Raw genomic sequence first — 22,853 nt, 5'->3', positions numbered from 1 at the left:
TGTGGCAATGTGTGACTGTGTGTTAAGAGTGTATTTGACTTCTGCATGGGGTGGTCTGTGCATATATGTTGGGGGAGGTGCAACTGAGCAGGATTTTGTGGTTTAAAGATCTGAGAAGTGGGAGCTGAGTCCTGGGGAGGCCTTCCCTGGGAGGCAGAGACCAGTCTTGCTTCTTGTGTGTGCGCATATGTGCACATGAGTGTGGGATGTGTGCTCAGGCCGTGGGAGTGTGTGTGTGGGGAGATCTCTGTCTGGTACCTGGTTGCTTTGTTCAGAGTTTCAGACTTAGCCTAATTTCCACCCACCTCTGTCCCCCTCCCCCAGTCACCACAGGAAGTGGGCTGAGCCTGGGGGATTTTTAGTCTCTGCCCAGGTAGCTGCCTTTTCATAATTGGAGGCCCTGGGCCAGGCCAGTGCATGGAGCCCTTAAGGCAGAGTGGCAGGCTGCTGACAAGGTCCTGCCTCCCTCCTCCGGCCACCTAAGGGACGGTGACCTCTCCTCTCTGGGAATCCCCTCTCATCCTAAGAAATCCCTGCCTCAGAGTGTGTTTGCCTCCTCTGGTGGCCCTTGTAGGGGCTGTGTCCCTGAAAGAGGCAGCAGAGGGGGCAGCTACTGATGCAGACGGTAGCAGAGCCTGGAGAGCTGGAGGAGGTAAGTCTGGGGCAGGGAGCCTTCTGAAAGAGAAGAGAAAGATGAGGAAAAGGAGATGCTGTGGGGCAGAAGTGATGGACCTTGTGAGAGGAAAGAGAAAGAAAAGGGAGGTGTGGGGAAAGAAGTGCCCAGGGTCTGGGTCATTGTGGTGACACAACAGCACTGGGTTTGGAAACAAAGGACCCGGGTCAAAGCTTGCCTCTGATACTACTTAGGACAAGTCCTTCTACCACCCTGCGCCTCAGTTTCCTTCTCTGTAAATATATAGGATTTGGAGCAGACAGTAACATTAGGATTTGAGTCCATTTTAGAGAGGTCATTGGTATCCTGGAAAAAGCATTAATTCTAGAATCAGAGATCCTGGGTTGGCCTCTGAGCTCCCTTCCAATTCTCTTATAATTTGGAGGGTTTCCGGAGAGGGCAAATATGGCAATGATGAGGATGAAGCTCCTGCCATATGAGGATGGGTTGGAGGAACTGAGACACTGATTCGGAAGGGAAGACTGAGGTGGGGGAGGGGGAATTAGGAGAGCCACCTTCAAATATCTGGAGGGCTGGCTGTCCTACGGGAGATGGGTTCCATTTGTTCTGTGGCTACAGGAAGCAGAATTAGGAGTGGGTGCAAGTTGCAACAGGGTAGATTTTGGCTTACATTAGGAAACTTCCTAACCGTGACAGCTGTCCCAACGTGTAATGGGCTGCCCTGAGAGGTGATGGCTTTCCTCTCCTTAGAGATCTTTGAGCAGACTGAATGAGCACTTAGCAGGTGTGTGGTAAAGGGGATTCTTGGTCAGGAATGGGTTGGACTGGATGGCTGCTGAAACCCCTTTCAGACTCCGAGATCTTGTGAGGCTGTCATTTCTTAAGATCCATCCAGCCTTTCAGACTGTGGTCTTATATCCTCTCTTCCTTTGGGGGAGGGACCTTTGAAGTAGGCAAGAATAGAGTCTAGGGAGATGAGGAAAGTGGGAAGTGGGAACATGGATGGGGGAGGGGGGAGAAGGCTAAGCGACCTTCTGAAAAGAGGGCTACAGTAGAGAGTAGTAATGGAGATGTTGAGGGACCAGGGAAAGGTAATGAGCCATGAGAAAAGGGAGGGGCTGCTAGGGGCTGTTTCCCAGCTAAGGAGGGGGTGGATGGCAGGCACATATATAAGTAGTTTCATTCTGACACATCTTTCCCAGCAGTAAAACAGATCTGGGGCCCCGTGGGCGAGAGATTACCATCCTCTGTTTTTCTTCTCCTTTTCTCTGGGGACAGCCAGACAGGGAAGTGGTAGCCTTGGAGAACAGGTGAAGAGGATGCTTCCAGATCCCTCCCTCCAGATTCCCTTCCTTGTACCCTGACACCTGCCTTCCCCTTCCTTCTCAGAAGAATGAGGGAGCGTCTTGGGTTCCCCTTCTGAGCCTGTGACTGTTGAGTTGTCAGGGAGTGTGTGGGGGGGAGGCAGAGGGCTTGTGTCTGTCCTTGTGTCTTATTACATGAGATCAAAATCTATCTCTATGACTCAAGATTCCCCCACTCCTAACCCTTCCCCTTCACCCCGTAGAAGTCTGAGGGTTATAGTGTCATAGGATACCACAGTGATCATGGAGTCCATCTCTCTGATATTCAAAGGAGGAAACTGTGCCCCAAAGGCGGGATGTGCTTTGTTTAAGGTCACGCAACTAGTAATTATGAGAGCTAGGTTTTGAAAAAAAGCTAGGAGTGTAATCTCCTGATGAGTCAGCAGCGCAGCTGAACAGCCTCCAGAGCTGATGCCTTCCTTGGCCACAGGAAGTGTCCAGAACAAGGGAAATGATATTCCTACTGAGCTGTGCCTCAGTCAGCCCCATCTGGAGCATGGCTTCAGTCAGTGATCACCTTGAGCATGGCCAGGGGAGAGCAGCCAGGATGGTTCATGGCACATCCATATGGACTGGTTAAGGGAACTACCCTTGATGATGGGAAGTTTGTAAAAGGGAGGGGAGGACGTGAGAGCTGCTTTCAAGTATTTGAAGGGCTGTCACTGGTGAGAGGGATCAGACCGTTCTACTTGGTGCTACAGGACAAAAGTGGGAGAAAGAGACTGATTCAGCTTGAGGGATGTTGTAGATGGCATTCCTGGGCATTCCAAATCTGATGTGTTTCCATGATACCTCAATGCCCCCCTTCATTCAGCTGCCAAGGAGAGCAAGAGTTAGACAGCCTCTAAGAGCCAGGTAGGAGGTGAGAGAAGGCTGATGGGGTGGGGGAGAGAGATAATGTAGTCTGAAACTCATTCCCCACCATTAGGACCTGGAGAGGCAAGAGGCAAGACATCACTCCTGTCTGGGCCACAGTTTCCTCATCTATTAAAAAAAAAGAAGGGCTGGATTCAACATCTTCTAAGGTCCCTTGTAGTTCTAGATCATTTAATCAGTCTCCTTATTGGAAAAATAAAACTGTGTAGCAGAGAATGTCTAGTGTCCCATCCAGCTTGCAGGGGGAGGTGGACTGACAGAGAAGATTTCACCTTGATGCAAATCAGAATAGTCTAAGAATGAAACCCACTGCCTTGGGAAGAAGTCTTCACACAAAGGGATGGTTTCAAGGGAGATCTGGTGCTGGGAGGGAAGTTGGGTCTCTGAGGTCCCTCTGAAGCTGAAGATCCTGGGATTCCATGAACCTAAACCAAGGGGAGAAAAGTCCAGCTTGCCTCAGGTGTTCCATTGAATTAGGAGCAGAGTAGGAGACCAGCTGATCCTCTAGCAGCTAGAGCAGGAGGTCTAATCTCGGTGCCAGTTTTCAGAAAAGACATTGATTGAGAAGCTTGTGTATGTCCTAAAGAGGGGTACTCCTTATCAACAATGTTGAGCAATGGGCTCACTGCAATTTCCTGCTTTTGGGTCTACGCACACACACACACACACACACACACACACACACACACACACACACAGCTCGCTCTGTGTTATTGTTGCCATTTCAGTCCTATCTGACTCTTCATGACCCTATTTGGGATTTTCTTGGCAAAGATACTGGAGTGGTTTGCCATTTCCTTCTCCAATTCACTTTACAGATGAGGAAACTGAGGCAAACAGGCTTAAGAGACTTACCCCAGGGCACACGACTAGTAAGTGGCTGAGGTGGATTTGAACCAAGGTCTTCCTGACTCCAAGTCCAGTGCTCTATCCACTGTGTCACCTAGCTACCCCCAAAAGCTCTGTGAGTTTTGCCCCTAAAAGGTCATTTCCCTTATCCTTGCTATAAGGATCCTTAAAATATAGAAGCCAAATTAACTCAACAAGGATTAAATAACCACTTGTTTCAGGCACTGGGGGTACAGAGACAAAAGCCCAACACCATCCCTGCCGGCAAGTGGCTTGCATTCTACCAAGGGAGTACAATATACGGAGAGACAATTAAATAGAAGGTAATTTGAGAAGCATAAGTTATAGGCAGGGTTAGGAAAGCCATTGAAAGCAGGTGGTCGTAGACATGAGCCTTGAAGAAGGGTAGGGATTTCAGGAGGCCAGGATAATGAGGGAGAGCATGCCAGGCATGGGTGACCACCTATGAGGAGGAAGAGGCAGGGATGGAATGTTGAGTTCCAGAAAGAACTTTGTCTGGGACAAAGTGTTCATTGAGGGTGGGAACTGTTTGCCTTTTGTCTTTGTATCTTTTTGTTTTGTTTGTTGAGGGGAGGGAGAGGTAGGGTTAAATGACTTGCCTGGGGTCACACAGCTAGTAAGTGTCTTAAGTCCTCCTGACTTCAGGACCAGTGCTCCATCCACTGTGCCACAAAGCTGCCCCACCTTTGTATCTTTAGGGCCTAATGGAGTGACCTGGACACAGACGGTGCTTAATAAATGCTGGTTGATAGTTTGATCAATGAAGGGGAGTAGCATGAAATGTCAGGAAAGATTTGCAGGCATTTAAATGCCGAACACAGGTGTGTGTTTCATCCTAGAGACCATAGGAAGTCACAGAAACTTCTCAAACAGGGGTGTGATGTGGTGAGACCTCTATTTTGGGAAAATAAGTTTTGATAGCTGTTTGGAGATTGTTTGGAAAGGAGAGAGATGGTTTAGGGAGAGTGACTAAGGCACCAATCTAGGTGAGAAATGATGAAGTCAGAAGTTAGGGTGGTGGCCATCTGAGTGGAGAGAAGGATAAAGAGGTTATGGTGATCAAATTGGTGAGCTGACAGTTAGCTGGCAATGGGGTGGCTGGATGAAAGAGAGAGAATTAACAAGAATTAGTAAAGGGACTGCTATGTTCCAGATAGTGTGCTAGGTGATGGAATACAAAGACAAAAATGAAGTAGCCCCTGCCTTCAGGGAGCTTACATTCGAATGGGGAGACAACATGTGCATAAATGAGCATATACAAAGTAAAATACGAGCGCACTTTTTTGTGACTGGGCAAGGGGGGGGTTAGCAGCTAAGGAGGGATCAAGAAAGACTACTTGTGGAAGATAGCACTTGAGAAGAGTTTTGAAGGAAACAAGGGATTTTAAGAGGTTCAGGTGAGGAGGGGGAGGGGACAGGCATTTGTTAAGCACCTACTGTGTGCCAGGCACTGTGTTAAATGCTTTACACAATGACCCTGGGAGGTAGATGCTATTATTTTCTCCATTTTACAGATGAGGAAATTGGGGCAGACAGAGACTATTCGACCTATCCAGGGTCACACAGCTAGTGTGCCTGGGGTGGAATTCTAACTGAGGTCTTCCTGACTCCAGACCAAGCACTCTAACCACTGTGCCACCTAACTGCATTCCAGGTCAGGGAGTGGAGGAAGTGGCAGCCAATGCAATGTCATGGCGATGGGCAATGATATCTTGTCTGAGGAGCCACAAGGCCAGGTTGGCTGTGACGGGAGAGTGTGGAAAGAGGAGTAATAGTCATAATCAAGTTGAAGCTGATTTGGGGCCCATTTGTGCTGGGCTTTAAAAACTAGAGGGGCTCCTATCTGATCTCAGGGGCAATAGGGAGTCACTGGAGTAGAATGAGTTGAGGAATCATATAGTGTGATCTGCCCTGAAAGAAAATGTCTTTGATAGCTAAGTGGAGGAAGGGTTATTAAAGGGAGAAGCTGAAGACAGGGACATCAATTCAGAGGCTATTGAAGTAGTCCTTGTGAGAGGTGACGAGGACCTGAATAAGGGTGATGGTGATATTAGATGAAGATGATGATGATGAGAAGGAGAAGGAGGAGGAGCGGGAGGATGAGGATGGTGGTGATGATGATGATGATGATAATAACTAGCATTTATGTAATGCTTTAAAGTCTGAAAATTGTCTCATTTGATAATAAAAGGGGGGCAGATAAAAGAACTATTGTCAGAAATGACCAGAAGGAGAGTCAAGAAGACCTGGGTTCAGATCCTGCAACAGGCACTAGCTACATGGCCCTTAGCAAATCACCACCCAGTTCTTTACCTGTTGTCTTCCCATTAGAATATAAGCTCCCTGAGAGCAGGAACTAGTTTTGTCTTTTATTGTATTCCTGCTATTTAGATCAGTGCTTGACTCAACAAATTCTTGTTTATTGGGTGACTATATGGAGATATTTAGAAGGCGATTTATAATGGAGGACTGGGGTTCTAGAGAGATTGTTAGCGAAAATATCTAGATTTAGGAATCATTATTAAGACCCTATTCCATAGGATCATAGTTTGGGAGTTAGAAGGGACTTTTTAGGGCCAATAAGACCAATTCTATAATTTCATCCAGAACAAGATTATAGCTGAACTGAGGGGCTCAAAAGTTCACTAAAAGCAATTGTAGAAAGAAAAGAAAAGAAAAGTATCCAAGACAGAGTGTTGGCATGTATCCATAGTTCAAATTTAAATTGTCCTTCAAAGAATGAGAAGGCACAGCCATAGAGGTGGGAGGAGAACCAAGACAGGGCACTGTCACAGAATTCAAAGGAGAAGAAAATTCCCAGCACGAGGGAGGAGTCAGAAAGTGTCAAAAAAAAATTGCAGAGAGGTCAAGTAAATTGAGGACTGAAGAAGGATATTTTTAATTCATCCACCAGGGCACCACTAGTGACCTTGGAGAGAGGGGTATGGGGGGGGGTGTCACAAGACCCATTGCAAAAGGATGCGAAATAAGTGGTAAGTGAGGAAATGTAGATGAGAGTAAAGAGTCTTTTTTTTTTCTAAAAGTTTGTTGATGAAAAGGAAGAGAGATATGAAAGGATAAGTCCAGAGGATGGCTGGGTCAAATGAAGCTTTTCTCAAAGATGGGAAGGTGTGGACATGATTGTCAGCTGCAGGAAAAGAGCCAAGAGAGATAAGGGGGATTGAGGATGAGAAAAGGGAGGCAAATTCCAGGAGGAAGCAGGAGAGAATGAGATCTAATGCAATAGGAAGGTTGAGCTTGTGAAGGAGAAAAGCTACTTATTCTTTAGAGACTGAAATAAAGAAGATAATGGGTGCTGACATAAAGGAGTCTGAGGTGTGGAGTAGGGGAGAAGGGGGAGTACAAAGGAGATGCATGCCTCCACTGAGAGGGGGAGGAGAATGAAAGTTGTGTAGTGGACTTAGGGAAAGAAAGTTTTGGAATGTGGGTATTGGGATAGTCAACAAAGGAAGAAAGAAAGAATTGCCAAATGTCGTGGAGAGAGGAGGAGGAGGAGGAGGAGGAGGAGAAGGAGGAAGAGGACCTGAGTTCAAATTTAGCCTCAGATACTTACTAGCAGTATGGCACTGGACAAGTCACTTAACCTTCGACTGCCTTGGTTTCCTCAACTATAAAATGGGAATAATAATTGAAACATGTATTTCACAGAGTTGTGGTTAGGATCAAATATGATAAAATTGATAAAGCACCTTGCACAGTGCCTGGCACATAGTAGGCATTTAATAAATTCATTTCTCTCTCTCTCTCTATTCCTTACTGCCTGTGTGACCCTGGTCCAGTCAGTTAGCCTTCATAAGCATCAGTTTCTTCACTTGTAAAATGAAAGGATTGGATTTAATGGCTTCTAATATTCTTTCCAGTCCTAAACCTCTGATCCTTCTCAAGATATAAATTTGAACTCAGGTCTTCAAAACTCCAAGCCCAGAACTTTATCGACTGCCTCACCTTCAGGATCCCTCAGGATCATAGCCTTAGACTGAAGGGACCCCTGAGGCCATCTAATCCAAACCCCTCATTGCACAGAAGAGGAAATCCCTCTATAAAATCTGGGGGGTTGGGCACAAAAATCTCTCAGGGCTATCCCAGCTCTGATGTTTCCTCTGATGTTTTGTGCTCTGGTATGCAAGAGGAACCCCTGATGCAGAGGAGTGATGTGGTTAGACTCAAACTGCTGCCTCCCCACATTTTCCACATCCTGTATTCATGCAGCTGATTACTGGACCCAAGTAAAGGGCCTATCCTTATTCATCTCCCTCCTCTTCAGTTCTGTCCATCAGTGTGTCAACCTTTTTAGATCCTGATTCAGTCATCCTACCAGTTAAATAGCCCTCCCAGACTTGTGCACATGACTTCACTGCCTTCATCCAAGAAGCTGGTGGGGATAAGATATTGGGGCTGGGATTTCATCAGGAATGCTTAGATGGGGAAACTCTCTCCAAATGCAAATTGGCATCTTCACCCCAACTTGGAGTCTTAGAGACTTGCCTGGGGTACTGAGAAGTTTAGTGAATTGCTCAGGGTCACTCAATAAGCATGCATCAAAGGCAGGATTGGAATCCGGGTTTTCCTGGCACAGAGCCCGCCTCTCTATAGGCTAGCCATGGAGCCTCTCGAGTCATTGATAAGAGTTAAATAGAATAGGACCAAGGACAGATCTCTGGGATACTCCACCTTTCTCCAGCTTAACAAGGATTCATTCAAACCATGATAGGTCAGAACTGGGAGGAAGAAATGGGTCGCCTAGTCCAATCCTCTTATTTTATGGACCAGGAAAGTGTTTTGCGAGCCTGAAAGTGCTATGAAAATACTCGCTGTTGCAATTACTACTTCATTATTCAACTTAGCTGCAAGGCAAAAAGGAAGACAAATTTACCATTAATTAATGACTGATCTTAATATGTCATCACTCTTTGTCTCATTGTCTTTGAACTCTTCTAACTGGGTCTGATGATCCAGTTAGTCCACAAAGATGTTGTGGGAAACTAGAAAAATCCATGTTTACAACATTCCTTGAATTTGCCAGTTTGGTAATCCCATCAAAAGAGAACATTGAGTTACCATGGTATGACTTGCTTTTAGTGAACCCATCCAGGCTCCCAGATGATCACCACAACAAGAACTGAAAATGGCCATAGCATTTTTGCCTTAGGAAGTCAGCGGTGATTGGAGAGAAGCTGTTTTCAGTAGACTGGTAAGAATGGAAGTCATACTGAAAAGATTAGAAGGAGGCAATAGTGTGGAGGGAGAAACAGAGAATATACAACATTGTGGGACAGTCAGGCAGTGAAAGGAACAGAGCAACTGAATCAAGGAGAGAGGAGCCCTGGCAGACTGCGAGATGTTTGGCCTCTGATCATGACCTTCAAAGTGCCCAGCTATGGAGAGAATGGGATGTTAGCACGTCATCAACACTTCCAGCAGCAAACCTGCTAGACTGTGGGATATCGGGGTAAGAACCTGAATTAGACTGCGTAGGAGCAGAGGAAGGACAGTGGGATTCCTGTGCCCATTCTGTGATTTATTAACGATGTGAACCAGGACATCATCAAAACATGATTTCCTTGACTGGAAGGGACCTTAGACTTCATCTAGTCCAAGCCCTTCATTTTGTAGAAAGGCAGTGTGACAAAATGGTTAGTGTGCTGAATATGGAATTTAGGGACCTGGGTTCAAATCTCGGCACTGCTACTTCCCATCTGTGTGACTTTGGGGAAGACTTTTCCTGTACCTGGACCTCAGCTTTTTCTCTGTAAAAGGAAGGGAGTCAGACTACTTGGCCTCTGAGGCCCCTTCCAGCTCTAGATCTACAATCCTGTAATCATCTCCAGGCCTCAGTTTCTTCAAATGTAAAATGGGGAGGGAATGGGTTGGACTAGATGACTTCTAAGGTCCCTTCCAACTCTGGATTTATGATCTTATATTCATATACTTAGGCTCAAATAGAGGGAGGTGATCTTGGATGTTAAAATGGCAAAGGTGGGATTCTAACTCATTTTCCTTGACTTGAAATCCAGCAATCTTCCCCTTATACCACACCGCCTCTCTCTGAGTCTCACCTTCTCCCTCTGGAAAACTGGGTAATAATGTTTGCATTGCCACCACCTAAAACTGCTGTTAGGAAAGCATTGTGTTAACCTTAAAATGTGCATTGAGTAAAGGGGAATTATTCTTATTATTCTTATTTCATTTTTACTCTCCTCTCTTTTCAATCATAAATCTATCTGATGCCATGCTTTCTGCTATTTCTCCTTTGCATAATAAGTTGTAGACTCCTCTTGCCAACAATGCACCTCTCCATGGCTGTTTGGATGTCAGGGAATTCTCTCCACCTCTTTGGAGAAACATATCCATAAGTGAGGGTCTGATGACTGTGGGTCAAAGATAGGAAGCCAAACTCAAAGGAAAGAGATTAATTACCCCTCTAAGGAATCTGCTCTTGCTGATAACAATTTCAGGTTTCTGGGGTTCAGATTTGGCCTTTGCAACCTTTCAGACCCACTTCAGCCAATTAGTAGCATTCTGTGACAGCTTAGGTTAGATCATAGGAGTGGGAGGGAAAGAGAAAGATGAGTAACAACTAAGAGAGAAAAGAGGAGTATTTGGAAAGCAAGTGGCAAGATTTATTAATAGAGTAAAAAAAAATATTTCCTGTGCCAGGTCAGGAGACAATACGAAGAAGGAATGAAGCTGGTCTTTTTAAACAAAACTTTGTGGTCTCTTCTCCAAGGACAGTAAGTAGTTGTTAGACTAGTGAATGAAACCATTGGCTTTATCATATCCTCATGTAGGACTTGGGGACGTTCTAATATTAGGCCACCATATGGTTAAGAGATTTCTAATTAGTTCGTCAAGACGTGAAATGATTACTTTTCCTACTTTTCCCCGTATTCACCACTTTAATTCTTTGAAGATTGTGGCCTGTCAGGGCTCAAAGTCACAAGATGTCCCTGGGAGAATGTGAATGCTACAAAAAAGACTTTTTGGTTGTAGGTGAAGCTAGTGTTTCCCAAAGAAAGTGGAGCTTTCCTTTAATGAAAGCACGACATGGACCACTGTGTATTTCATTGGTATCTATAATTAATCAAGAGTCCTAGAATGACTTCAGCATGTTAGAGGGCTTCCCCATGGAGAATTCACAAGTAGACATGGAAAAGAGTTCCATGGGATGATTGATAGTGGCAATGATAGAGATAATGGTGATGGTAACAGTAATGAGAATGCTAATAGAATTGATGACTGTGATGATGACAGTAATGGAGAGGATGGTTAGAGTGGCTACAATCATGATAGTGTTGGCAGAGATAATGAACGGGAGGGCGGTATTGACTATGATGGTTATGGTCATTGGGAGAATGGAGATACCTATAATGGCAATAGGGAAGATTAAACAATCATGGTGATGTGGATGATTTTGGTGATGGCAGTTATGGATAATTATGGTGATGAAGATGATAACAACAATGTGACGGTGATTCTGATGATGGCAGTATAGTAGCAGCAGCAGCAGCAGCAGCAGCAGCAGTAATAGTAGTAGTAGTAGTAGTAGTAGCAGCAGCAGCAGCAGCAGCAGCAGTAATAGTAGTAGTAGTAGTAGTAGTAGTAGCAGCAGCAGCAGCAGCAGCAGCAGTAATAGTAGTAGTAGTAGTAGTAGTAGCAGCAGCAGCAGCAGCAGCAGTAATAGTAGTAGTAGTAGTAGCAGCAGCAGCAGCAGTAGTAGTAATAGTAGTAGTAGTAGCAGCAGCAGCAGCAGCAGTAATAGTAGTAGCAGCAGCAGCAGCAGCAGCAGTAATAGTAGTAGTAGTAGTAGTAGCAGCAGCAGCAGCAGTAGTAATAGTAGTAGTAGTAGTAGTAGCAGCAGCAGCAGCAGCAGCAGCAGTAATAGTAGTAGTAGTAGTAGTAGCAGCAGCAGCAGTAATAGTAGTAGTAGTAGTAGTAGTAGCAGCAGCAGCAGCAGTAGTAGTAATAGTAGTAGTAGCAGCAGCAGCAGCAGCAGCAGTAATAGTAGTAGTAGTAGTAGCAGCAGCAGCAGCAGCAGTAATAGTAGTAGTAGTAGCAGCAGCAGCAGCAGTAGTAGTAATAGTAGTAGTAGTAGCAGCAGCAGCAGCAGCAGTAATAGTAGTAGTAGTAGTAGCAGCAGCAGCAGCAGTAGTAGTAATAGTAGTAGTAGCAGCAGCAGCAGCAGTAATAGTAGTAGTAGCAGCAGCAGCAGTAATAGTAGTAGTAGCAGCAGCAGCAGCAGCAGCAGTAGTAGTAATAGTAGTAGTAGTAGCAGCAGCAGCAGCAGCAGTAATAGTAGTAGTAGTAGTAGCAGCAGCAGCAGCAGTAGTAGTAATAGTAGTAGTAGCAGCAGCAGCAGCAGTAATAGTAGTAGTAGCAGCAGCAGCAGTAATAGTAGTAGTAGCAGCAGCAGCAGCAGCAGCAGTAATAGTAGTAGTAGTAGTAGCAGTAGCAGCAGCAATAGTAAATAACTTTGCTTTCTCTAGTGTTTATTTAACATTTATAAAGTACTTCCCTCATGGCAACCCTAGGGGCTATATTATATACGTATTGCAGCAGTGATGATAATGTTGGTGATGATTTATCATAGTGATGACCATAATGACAATAATAGCTAACATTTGCACAGTTCTTTAGGAATCTCAAAAGGTTTTACCTAGCAGGCGTGAATGGGTTGTTATTTGCATGTCTGGGCAGAGTCCCTGAGCTGAAGAACTTACAATACCATTGGAATGAGTTCATTGTGAACCTGAGCCCTCTTATCTCTCTCCTTTTCCAGATGAGAAGACTGGGGTGCAGATGAACAGCAGGCCTGATCTAAGACCCACTCCCCTGCTGGTAGCTGAATCAGGAATAAAACTCAAGAGGACTTGCATCTGTTTCTAAGGACCTAACTATGCAAACTTCTCTCCAGATGGTAACTGCTGGGAGTTTTGTTTTTAGTATACTGGAAAAGGCTGAACATTTCCAAACAATTTTTCCCATTCCTCTCCTTTCCCCAAGTCTACATGATTTAAGTATGATTGGAGGAGGCAGAGGCAAATGATCAAGCCTACTGCGCCTTTCCCATCATTCCTACTCTATTCCTTGGAGTTCCTTCAAAGAAACAGTGTGCAGAGTATCTAAGCGTTGAAATTGGCATCAGAACCTGAAATCCTGGTTCTGCTACTTACTAATTGATGACTTGGGAAAATCATTGACCCTCTCTTGGCCTCGGTTTTCCTCTTTGTAAATGAGAGGATGATCTCTAACACCATTAGATTCTGAATTCTATGGTCCTAAAAACAGTGTGGAATAATGGCAAGAGTCTTCGACTTAAAATCAGAGGCTCTAGCTTTGAATGTTGGACCCAATGCTTATTAATTGTTAGGTAATACAGAACTAGGATTTTGAACTTAGAGACTGGAGGTCTTGACTTCAAATCTGCCCCCCTAACCACTTGCTACCTCTGTAACCCTGGGCAAAGTCACTCAACCTCTCTATGCCTTAGTTTCCTCATCTATAATATGGGGAAGATGTCAGCACCTACCTCCCAGAATTGACATGAGGAAAAAATAAGACAGATATTTGTAAAGTACTTCACAAACCCTAAAGGACTATATAAATATTAATGATTATTATTAGCCCTGTGACTCTTGGCAAGTTAGTTTACATCTCTAAACCTCAGTATCTTTATTGATAAAATGTGGATTAACACTATAATTCAATTCAGCAAATATTTATTGATATATAATTATATATTTATACATACATATATTAATATATACAAGGTACATCTTTAGGTTATGGGAATATGAGGTAAACCCAAAGTACATGTGCAGTGTAGAATAATTTGAGGGAGTGGGAAGAGTACTCACAAATTGTACATAATATATTATAGTCTCTTTATGTCTACTATGCACCCTTCCATTCCATCATCCATCCCTTGGGTACCGGAACCTGAATTCTTTGGATACTGTGGTACCCAATGCCTTGTAGCCAGAAGGCATCTCCTGAAGAATATTTCTATTACAAAGAAGGGCCATGGCTCCAAGAAAAAGCTTGGGACCATTCAAAGCATGGTGTAATTTTCTAAAGACGATGGGACTGCCATTTATTGAGAGCAAAGCATGGAGAGCTGCATGCTCAGTTATCTCCTTGTTAAGCCAAAGAAACAAGAGGAAGACACCCCCCAGAATGTTGGTTGTATCACCTGAGGAGGATTGACAGGAAGCCACAAACCAGAGCCACACAGGAAGGTGATAATGATGGAGGTGTTAGTGCTGTTAGTTTTGATGATGGTGGTAGTGATAATAATAGAGGTGACAATGCCTTTGAAGGTGATAATGGTGATGATGAATATAGTGATAACGAGAGTTGTGGAGTGATAATACATTGGGAATATTCTCTCTTCCATTCTCTTTTCCAGGGGCCCCATACTCAACTTCACCCTGTGGGTGTGACCACCTGTTCTCCTCTTTCATGGTACCTACCTCTCTTCCTCCTCCTTCTTGTTCTCCCTTGGATCCAAGGAGCCTTGAAAGGTGAGGAAATCCTGTCGTTGGAAAACTGGTGCCCAATGCTGAACTTCATAGGAAAACGGGCTTTGCCTTTAGCAGCTCTGTGACCGTTGACCTCTCCTTGAATCTCCCTGGGGCACAATTATCTCCTCTGTAAAATGAGAGGGTTGAAATAGATGGCCTTTGGGTTCTGCTTCAGTTCATTGGTTCCACTGTCCAACATCTGCCCTGATCCAGGGAGGGGAAACCCATCTCCCAGTCCCGTGTTCCATAACTTAGGTCTGTACACCGAGCATCCAACTTGTAGGGGAGCGTGTTCACGTGCGTGCGCAAGCGTGCATGCAGAGCCAAGGTGATTTTTAAGTGGCAAATACACTGGAAATATCCTTGGTTCATAGGGTATGGAGTTGGAAAGGACCTTAGAGGACATCTAGTTCAACCTTCTCAATTTACAACGAGGGAACTGAGGCTTGGAGAGGTCTGCTATGGAGTCCTGTTACTACGGTTACAAAAACGGGATTCTCTCACTCCAGATTCAAAATCAATCCATGCCCCGAGGGGAAGGGCTGATGATGGGAGTAAGTAAGCGGTAAAGGACAGGGGAATGTTGCTAGGAGGGTTTTAAGCCTTGGTTGTTGATTTCTTTCTTTCAGACTCTCCTCAGCTGTCCTGCTTCTATAACTCAAAAGCCAACATCTCCTGCACCTGGAAGCCAGAACCTACCCTGAGGGTTGAACAATGCCATCTCTATGGCACGTCTAAGCGGCAACAGTAAGAAGTGGCAGTCATTAACGCTTCTCGCACCTCCTGTGTTGTTGGCCGTCAGGTCCTCCTGCTCGCTCACTAGGAGCTGTTCTCAGGACCACCTTTCCTCTCTTGCCTGCTGTTGACTAAGGTGGCCCTGAAGGTGAAGGAGAAACCATATAGTGAGGCTTATTAAGCTAAGTAAGCTTTTCCTACACACTATAATATAGTGAGTTGACCTGACCTGGTTGGGGTTTCACAAGTGGAAGAGGCCTCTTATATATACCTCACCTCCCTTTCAATAAACTCTGGTGTCTCTCTCTTACCTCCAGAATTAAATACAAATCCTGGTTGGCTTTCAAAGCCCTTCAAAACTAAAGCCCTCTCATCTTTCCAGTCTTTTTTACACCTTCCCCCGTTTACTCAGTGATTCAGTGACATGGCCACCCAGCTGGTCCTCTCACAAGATCCTCCGTCTTCTGACTTGGAGAATTTTTGCTGGCTCCCCCTCCCCCCACCCCATGGCTGGGATCCTGTTCCTTCTCATCTCCAGCTCTCTGCTTCTTTCAAGTTCCAGCTAGAAGAAGCCTTTTTACTATCCCTCTCTTAATTCTGCTGTCTTCCTTCTTATTTTTTATCTTTTATTTAGGCAATTGGGGTTAAGTGACTTGCCCAGAGTCACACAGCTGGTAAGTGTCAAGTGTTTGGTCTGAGGCTGGATTTGAACTCAGGTCCTCCTGACTTGAGGGCCAGTGCTCTATCTGCTGCACCATCTAGCTGCCCCTTCTGTCTTCCTCTGGCCCTCAATGAGCTTCTATTTAATTGTAACCAAGGAAGAGAGAAGACCAAGAAGGAATAAGAACTCCTTGATGTCAGATGTTACATAGAGGAGAGGGAGGAAGAGGACTGAGAAAAGGCTATAGGATTTGGTGATTGTTAATTCACTGGTATCCTGAGAGAGGGCAGTTTGGACAAAATGTTGGAGATAGAATCCAGATCTCAAGGGATTGAGGAGTGAATAAATGATGAAGAAGGAGCAGCCATGAGCACCCACGTTTCTTTCTAGGAGTCTGGGAGGAGAAAGGAAGCTTGGGAATTTCTGGGAATAGCAGGATTGAAGAATTTCTTTTTCAGGATAGGAAAGACCTTAACCCATGTGTAGAGTGAAACTTCCCCTTCCTCCTCCCACTAACATCATTCCTGCTAATTCTACCCTCTCGGGCCAAGCAGACTATGGCTAATCTCTCTTCCAGCTGACAGCCTTTCAAATATTTGAATACAGATTTCACGTCTTCCTCCCCACCTCCAAACCCAGGTCACTTCCAAGTACTCCCCTCTTCAGAATCGATGTCCTCAGTTCCTTTCGCCAATCTTCATAGAGCACAATTTCAAGGCTCTTCAAGATCCTGGTCCCACTTTTCTAGAATCCCTCAGATTCTAGAATCCCTTGGATAGGATTCCAAATTGTAGACCATATTTTGGCCTTTCTCATTGGGGACCACGAGCATTATAGACTCCAGGTGACCACATGGCACCTAAAGAATGGGCAGTTGTACCCACTAATCCAAGAAACAGAGTAAATGTTGTTAAGGTTGTATCAGATGAAGTCAAGAAAGCATTTATTATGCACCTAGTGTGGGTCAGGCACAAGTACTGGGGACAGGAAGAAAGGCAAAAAACACAACCTGCCCTCAAGATGCTCATGACCTGCTGAGGGAAGACAATGCATCAACAACTATATACAAGCAAGATGTGGACAGATTGGGACAGACTGGAATGACCCAAATGCTGGACACCCTAAAAGAGATTTCTAATTTTTTTGTAAATTTTCCCCTTAGCAGACCGGCTAACCGAAGCTGTGAGCTTCTCCGTGTGATGCCAACACTCTGGACTTGTGACTTGATCTTAGGAGAAATCGATGTGAGTGGCTGGAATCTTCAGAAGGACAGAGCTTAGAGGGTAGAGAGAGTGACAGTGGAGTTCTCAGGCAAGAGGGAGATTTCCTCTATATCTAGAGCCATAGCCAGCAGACTTGGCTTCAGATCTGGGATCTGCCGCTTACCATCTATGTGACCTTAGGAAAGTCCCAAACTCTATGAGCTTTAGCTGCCTTATTCATAAAATGAGGAGATTGGATTAAATTACCTTTAATGTCCCTTCCTGCTCTGGATCTGTGATCCTTTCAGTCTTCAATCCCTGGTGTCATCTTCTATCCCAATCCTCTGGACCTCCTCCTATACCTGTATAAATCACAGTCTCTCCATATTAGGCAGCTTCAATGGGAATAGCACAATGTTGTACACATGAAGGGACCATAGGATTACATGTAGCACTGGAAGGGTCTCAGATGCTGTCCAGCCCAACCTCCTCATTTTACATATGAGGAAACTGAGGCCCAGGGAAATAAAAAGACTTGCTCAAAGTCAGGCAGTAAACATTGTCGATGGGATTTGAATGCAGTTCTAGCTTCAGGTCTGCCATGGACTTTGGCTGAGTGACCATCCCACTCTGGCCCTTAGTTCCATCAACTTGAAAATGAGATGAGATGAAATCTTTGAGCCTGAAAATGTTGTGATTCTATAAATCTTGTGCTGGGCCTTGCCATACACAGTAGAATGAAATGGCAGAGAGAGAGAGACAGAGACAGAGAGAGACAGAGAGAGCAAGGGAGGGTATCTTGGGCTTTCAGAGAATCAAGGAGGGAGTGACCCAAGAGACTTTGGACTTTAATTCTGTTCCCCTGGAAAATGAGGGGGTCAACTAGATGACCTCTATGATCCATTCTGACTCTACAGCCCCGTAAGCCTATGAAGACAAGGTGTGAGGGGAGGGGGAGTCTATCTAGAGCCCTGGCTCTTTATTGCTGATGACCTGGGTCCACTTTCCCCCAATCCCATCCTCTTCAGACCTGGCTTTAGGACCACCCATTGCAGCCCTGATCTCTCTTCCTTCCAGAGTCAGCCTCTGACTGTTGTTGATGTCCTGGTCATGAAGGTTAGCTGTCTGATTGGGGGACAGAGGATGGTGATGCAAGAGGAATTCAGACCCTTTGAGAAGAGTGAGTGAGGGTATCCTGGATCAGGATCCAGATAGGGTGGGGGATATGGACCCAACTTTTTTCCCTTTTCTTGAATGTAAGAAATAAAAGGGAAATAAAATAGGGTTGATAGAAAGTCAACTCCTTTTCTTGGATTTGAACAGAAGGATGAATTCATGGTACCAATGGCAGGCAAGGTATGGGCTTTATCTTCTATGCTCTGGTTCTTTACCTTGTTCTTCCTTGGTTCATGCTTCTATTTGGGCCTTAAACTCATCCTCTTGGTGTAGGAATTGAATGTGATTCCAAGAGCCTTCCCAGTTCTAAGGTTCTAGGATTTTTGGAAGGTTTTAGCCAATGCTTCTTTGTGGTCAGAGTTGAGGTCTACTCAAATATCAGCTCTAAGCTCTGTAAGTCCATCCTATATTTATTTTCCTGCTTCCTAGTTTAATTATTATTTTAGCTTGTCTCATTTGAATTAAGTATGAAGAAAAGAGACCTACTTGTTATACCTTGGCCATGACAGGGGTGCAGGGATGAGAGTCCAGGGAGACCAGATGATGGGGGCAATTGTCCAGACAAAGTGGATAGAACTAGATGGAAGAAAGCAAGGAGGATTAACTGAGTCCCTACTATATTGGAGTTTCCTCCCAGCATCCCCAACTTTTCTTGCCCTTTTCTCCTTCAGTTCGCCTGATGGCCCTCAGTGACCTCTGCCTAATCCAGCAAGAAGAACATGCCTCCAACGTGTCCTGGGCAGTCCCCCTATGTTCGCACTACCTGGAGGATAACCTGGTGTTCGAGGCTAGATATAAGATTCAGGGAAGCTCCTGGGAGGTGAGTGAGTATTGAGGTTTGACTCTCAGTTGCTCTGTTCTCCATGACTCCTTGGGGCTGCTCCCAATTCCCCTCCCATAACCTCTACCACCCTGCCAGTCACAGCCAGCCTTTCAGCATTCAGGGCCTTTTGGGAAAAGTCTGTACCTGCCAAACCTTCTGTATAGTCCAATCCTATTTCAGTTTATGGCAGGCAGAGGACCACAGGATTCAGAATCAGAAGGGAAGCTCTTCAGAGACAATCAAATCTAGGAGTTCTTAATCTGTGATCAAAGGGATCCATGGAGAGATTTCAAGAAGCCTGTGAATTGGATAGGGAAAAATAATCTTTACAGCAGTAGAATTGCTTTCCATTGTAATCCTAGTTTTTTATGCATTTAAAACCATGATTCTGAGAAGGGGTCACTAGGCTTCGGTACACTGACTAGTCAGGGGGGTCCAGAACATGCAAAGAAGGTTAAGAACTCCTTCCCTAGAGCAGTACTTCTTTTTTTTTGGGGGGGGGGACAAGGAAATTGGGTCAAGTGTCTTGCCCAGGGTCACACAACTAGTAAGTGTCTGGTCTGAGACCAGATTTGAACTCAGGTCATCCTGACTCCAGGGCCAGTGCTTTATCTACTGCACCACCTAGCTGCCCCTGGGAGAGGTCTTCTAAAACTTTTTCTACTCTTAATCCCTTTCGTGCTTCTTAGATGTGTGAGTGCATATGTGTGTGTGTGTGTGTGTGTGTGTGTGATACTTTAGAAGGACCCAAGCATTCTGGCTTGGAGTATTATTAGGAGAACTACCCCTCACTCCTCCTTTTCCTACTTCTGTTCAGAACCCTTCTTCATATTCCTTAGCCCTCTTGTGGTGATGGATAGTTTAAAACCAGGGTTCTTAACCTGGAGACCATGAATTTTTGAAAAGTATTTGGATAACTGTATTTCTAGATCATTGATATCCTTTGTAAGCCTATGTGTTTTATTTTATTCATTTAAGAGCGTGATTCCGAGAAGGGGTTTCACCAGACTGACACCCCAAGGGGTCCAGGACGCACACAAAATGGTTAAGAACTCCTGCACTAAAAGACCTCTTGCTCCTAGCTGGGAACAGATTAAAGGGGGGATAGAAGAATATGGTAACTGGAGAGGCGATTTGGCAGAGTGAAGAGAGTCAGGCAGACCAGGGTTTAGGTCCCACCTCTGATAGATAATTGGCTATGTGACCTTTGACCTCTCAGTGCCCAAGCGATTCTCTGAAGACTACATGTTGGAGAGCAGATGCCAATCTGCTTTTGTAGAGGGCATTTCTTCATTGGGAAGTGCCTTATGTCAATGAAAAAGCAACAATGAGAGGCAAATATGACATAGTTGAAAGAGACTTGGCCTTGGGTATTTGGAGACAAGAAGACCTGGATTCAAGTACAGCCTCTGACACATACTAGCTGTGGGACCCTGGACATATCCCTTCATCTCCTAATCCCCTAGCCAATTCTCTGAGGACTAGAAGTATCCAAAGAAATGCTGATCCGTTTTGGTGAAATTGGAATTCCTTATGCCAATGAAATAATCTGTCAGGTCCAAAATGTATTATAAAATATATGATATATAATAATAATGCTACCTAATCATAAATGATAACTGTTATTATTAAGTGAGGCATATTATTACATTATTGAACAGCTTTTATCCTTAGGAAGTTCTTCCTTACATCTAGCCAAAATCTTATTGCCTGTAAATGACTTCAGTCTTTATTTTGCTATCTGGGACCAAGTGAAACATTGACCAGGATCAGGTGTTACCCTTCAGTCCCTTTACTTGAATCAAACACACTCGTGCAAAGGGAGACACCTTAAACTGCTATTATTTAGTGATACTTTGGTATCAATAAGGGATTGGACACTAGATGCAGAGTGCTGTAGAGAGATCGAAAAAGCATGAGGGTATGAGGACCACCAGAAGAGAGGCAGTGAAAGGGGAAGAAGCTGAGAGTTGGGGGGCAGGGCAGTGTGTCTGCAAGACTTCATTGTCCTCATCATCTTGCTGCTATTTCCCTGAACCCCGCATATAGCGTTCTGTTGATATAAAGCAGGGCAACAAATGATAGAAACTCATATTGACCAAATCCCAATAGTCCAAGAGTCTAAAGATCCCAGGATTCTAAAAGTTCAAGGTTCTATGATTCCAGGATTCTAAGGTTTTAGAAATTCCCTCACTGTCCCTAATACAAGACAGTCCCATCTCCTGAGCTTTTGCACAGGCTGGGCTGAACATCTGGAATGTTCTCCTCTCTTCCCTCTGTTTCCTTCAAACCAGTGTTCAAATATGATCTCTTCTAGAGGAGTTCTCCTGCTTCTAGTACTTCCCCTTCCCAACCACCTTGTGTTTAGTTTGTGTGTCTGTGTGTGTCTGTATGTATACACACAGAGATATGTGTATGTCTGTTTGTGTATACATACAGACTATATATATATATATATATATATATATATATATATATATATGTATATGTATGTATGTATATATATAGCTACATATTATCTCCCTTATAAAACAGAAACTCCTTAAGGGTGAGGATTATTTTATTTGTCATTTTTTGTCATTGTATAGCAATACTTAGTTGAGCTTAGTTCTGAACACACAGTAGGTACTTAATAAATGCTTATTGATTAATTCATTGGTTCTCTGCAGAAAGCCACCATGCTGCCCATAAACCAAAACCAGAGGTGGGTCTACATTGAAAAACTCTCTCCTGGCACAAAATATGAGTTCCAGGTCCGAGGCAAACCAGAAATAAAGGGGGCTTCAGCATTCTGGAGTCCTTGGAGCCAGACCCTCATCTTCCAGACAAAACCACAAGGTATCTAAAGAGAAGCTCATTTGCAGAAGAAGTCATCAGGAGTAGGGATGCGACTGTGATAGATAACCCTGGGTAGGAAGATTTAAGGAGCGAAGTCAGGGAAGGGGAAGAAGAGAAGTGAGAGGAACATGAGAGTTGTATGTGGAAAGTGGGGGAGAGGAAAATGAGGAGGAGCAGGGGAAGTTTGCTACTGAGGGGAATGGGGGAGGATTGGGCTGGGTCCCCTCCATGGGCTAAGAGGAATAACTAACCTATTGGCTGGTAAATTCAAAACAAGTTAAACAGACTAGAATGGTAGGCAGACTCTAATGTGAGGAAATATAATAAAGAATAAATATAAAGTTCCACATTGGGGTTCAATTTGTTGGCCAAGAAAAGGATAGACTGGTCACAACAGTTTTTGTGAAAAAGATCCTGGATCTTTGGTGGTCTGAAAACGCTAAATGACTTAACAAACCATTCAAAATTCATCAAGCACCTACTGTGTGCAAGTAACTGTGATAGGTAGGCACTGGGGATACTTCAGTGTTCTTATTAATGTGGGCTATTCACTGTGATGATGCAAATCAGAGTTCTTTTCCATCTGCCTTCTCTGATCCCCAGCCACCATCAATAAATCTTCTACAGCAAATCTGTCCAGGTTTCTAGGAGACTTTGAGTTCCCTTAACATTATATGAATATCAATGGAAGCCTACAGTGCATGGAATACTAAGATGAAAAGTGAAATAATTTCCACCCTAAAGATATTTTCATTATCCTGAATCTGTCCACATGAACCATCCTTAAGAGCTCTAAATATATTTTCCAGATGTATAAATGCCAGTCAGTCAATAATCATTTATTAAGTGTGAGGCATCACGCTAAGTGCTAGAGATACAAGGAAAAGAGAGATAGTCCCTGCTCTTGAGGAGCAATGTAAGCAAGGCAATTCATCTACATGAGACTCAGTTTCCCTTTCTGTAAAATGTAGATAATCTTTAGCTGCCTCACAGGGTTGTAATGAGGAAATCAATCTGTCTAAACTGGAGCTGTGGAGAAATAATATCCATTGACCTAATTAAATTCTGATCTTTGCTTGTCACTGACTACCTATGAAACCTTGGACAGCTCATTCCTAATGGACTACTAATTG

General features: G+C 44.3%; 1 protein-coding gene and 1 long non-coding RNA gene across 4 annotated transcripts in view; one reads left to right on the top strand and one right to left on the bottom strand.

Annotated features, from left to right (window-relative positions):
• Positions 1-381: 381 nt before the first annotated feature.
• IL2RB (interleukin 2 receptor subunit beta) overlaps positions 382-22,853 on the top strand; it is a 30,602-nt gene continuing 8,130 nt past the window's right edge. Inside the window, exons 1-8 of one of the 3 annotated variants that reach the window (XM_020982521.2) lie at positions 382-652; positions 12,542-12,679; positions 14,171-14,285; positions 14,915-15,032; positions 16,847-16,925; positions 17,961-18,063; positions 18,731-18,879; positions 21,552-21,720. In XM_020982521.2, coding sequence (XP_020838180.1) covers positions 12,659-12,679; positions 14,171-14,285; positions 14,915-15,032; positions 16,847-16,925; positions 17,961-18,063; positions 18,731-18,879; positions 21,552-21,720 — 754 coding nt within the window. In that variant the 5' untranslated portion in view covers positions 382-652; positions 12,542-12,658. The other 2 variants (XM_020982518.2, XM_020982522.2) reach the window with 2 other exon arrangements.
• LOC144454750 (uncharacterized) lies at positions 15,079-19,115 on the bottom strand. Its single transcript, XR_013483264.1, has 4 exons — positions 19,027-19,115; positions 18,546-18,635; positions 17,151-17,245; positions 15,079-15,162 (listed from the first exon to the last, which is right to left on the bottom strand). It is a non-coding gene; the product is annotated as an uncharacterized LOC144454750 (long non-coding RNA).

Source organism: Phascolarctos cinereus, unplaced genomic scaffold (assembly GCF_003287225.1).
Source record: "Phascolarctos cinereus isolate Bilbo 61053 unplaced genomic scaffold, phaCin_HiC Scaffold_1;HRSCAF=81, whole genome shotgun sequence".
NCBI classification, from domain to species: domain Eukaryota; kingdom Metazoa; phylum Chordata; class Mammalia; order Diprotodontia; family Phascolarctidae; genus Phascolarctos; species Phascolarctos cinereus.
Note: the sequence above shows the minus strand (reverse complement) of the source record. Positions and strands in the feature narration are given on the sequence as shown.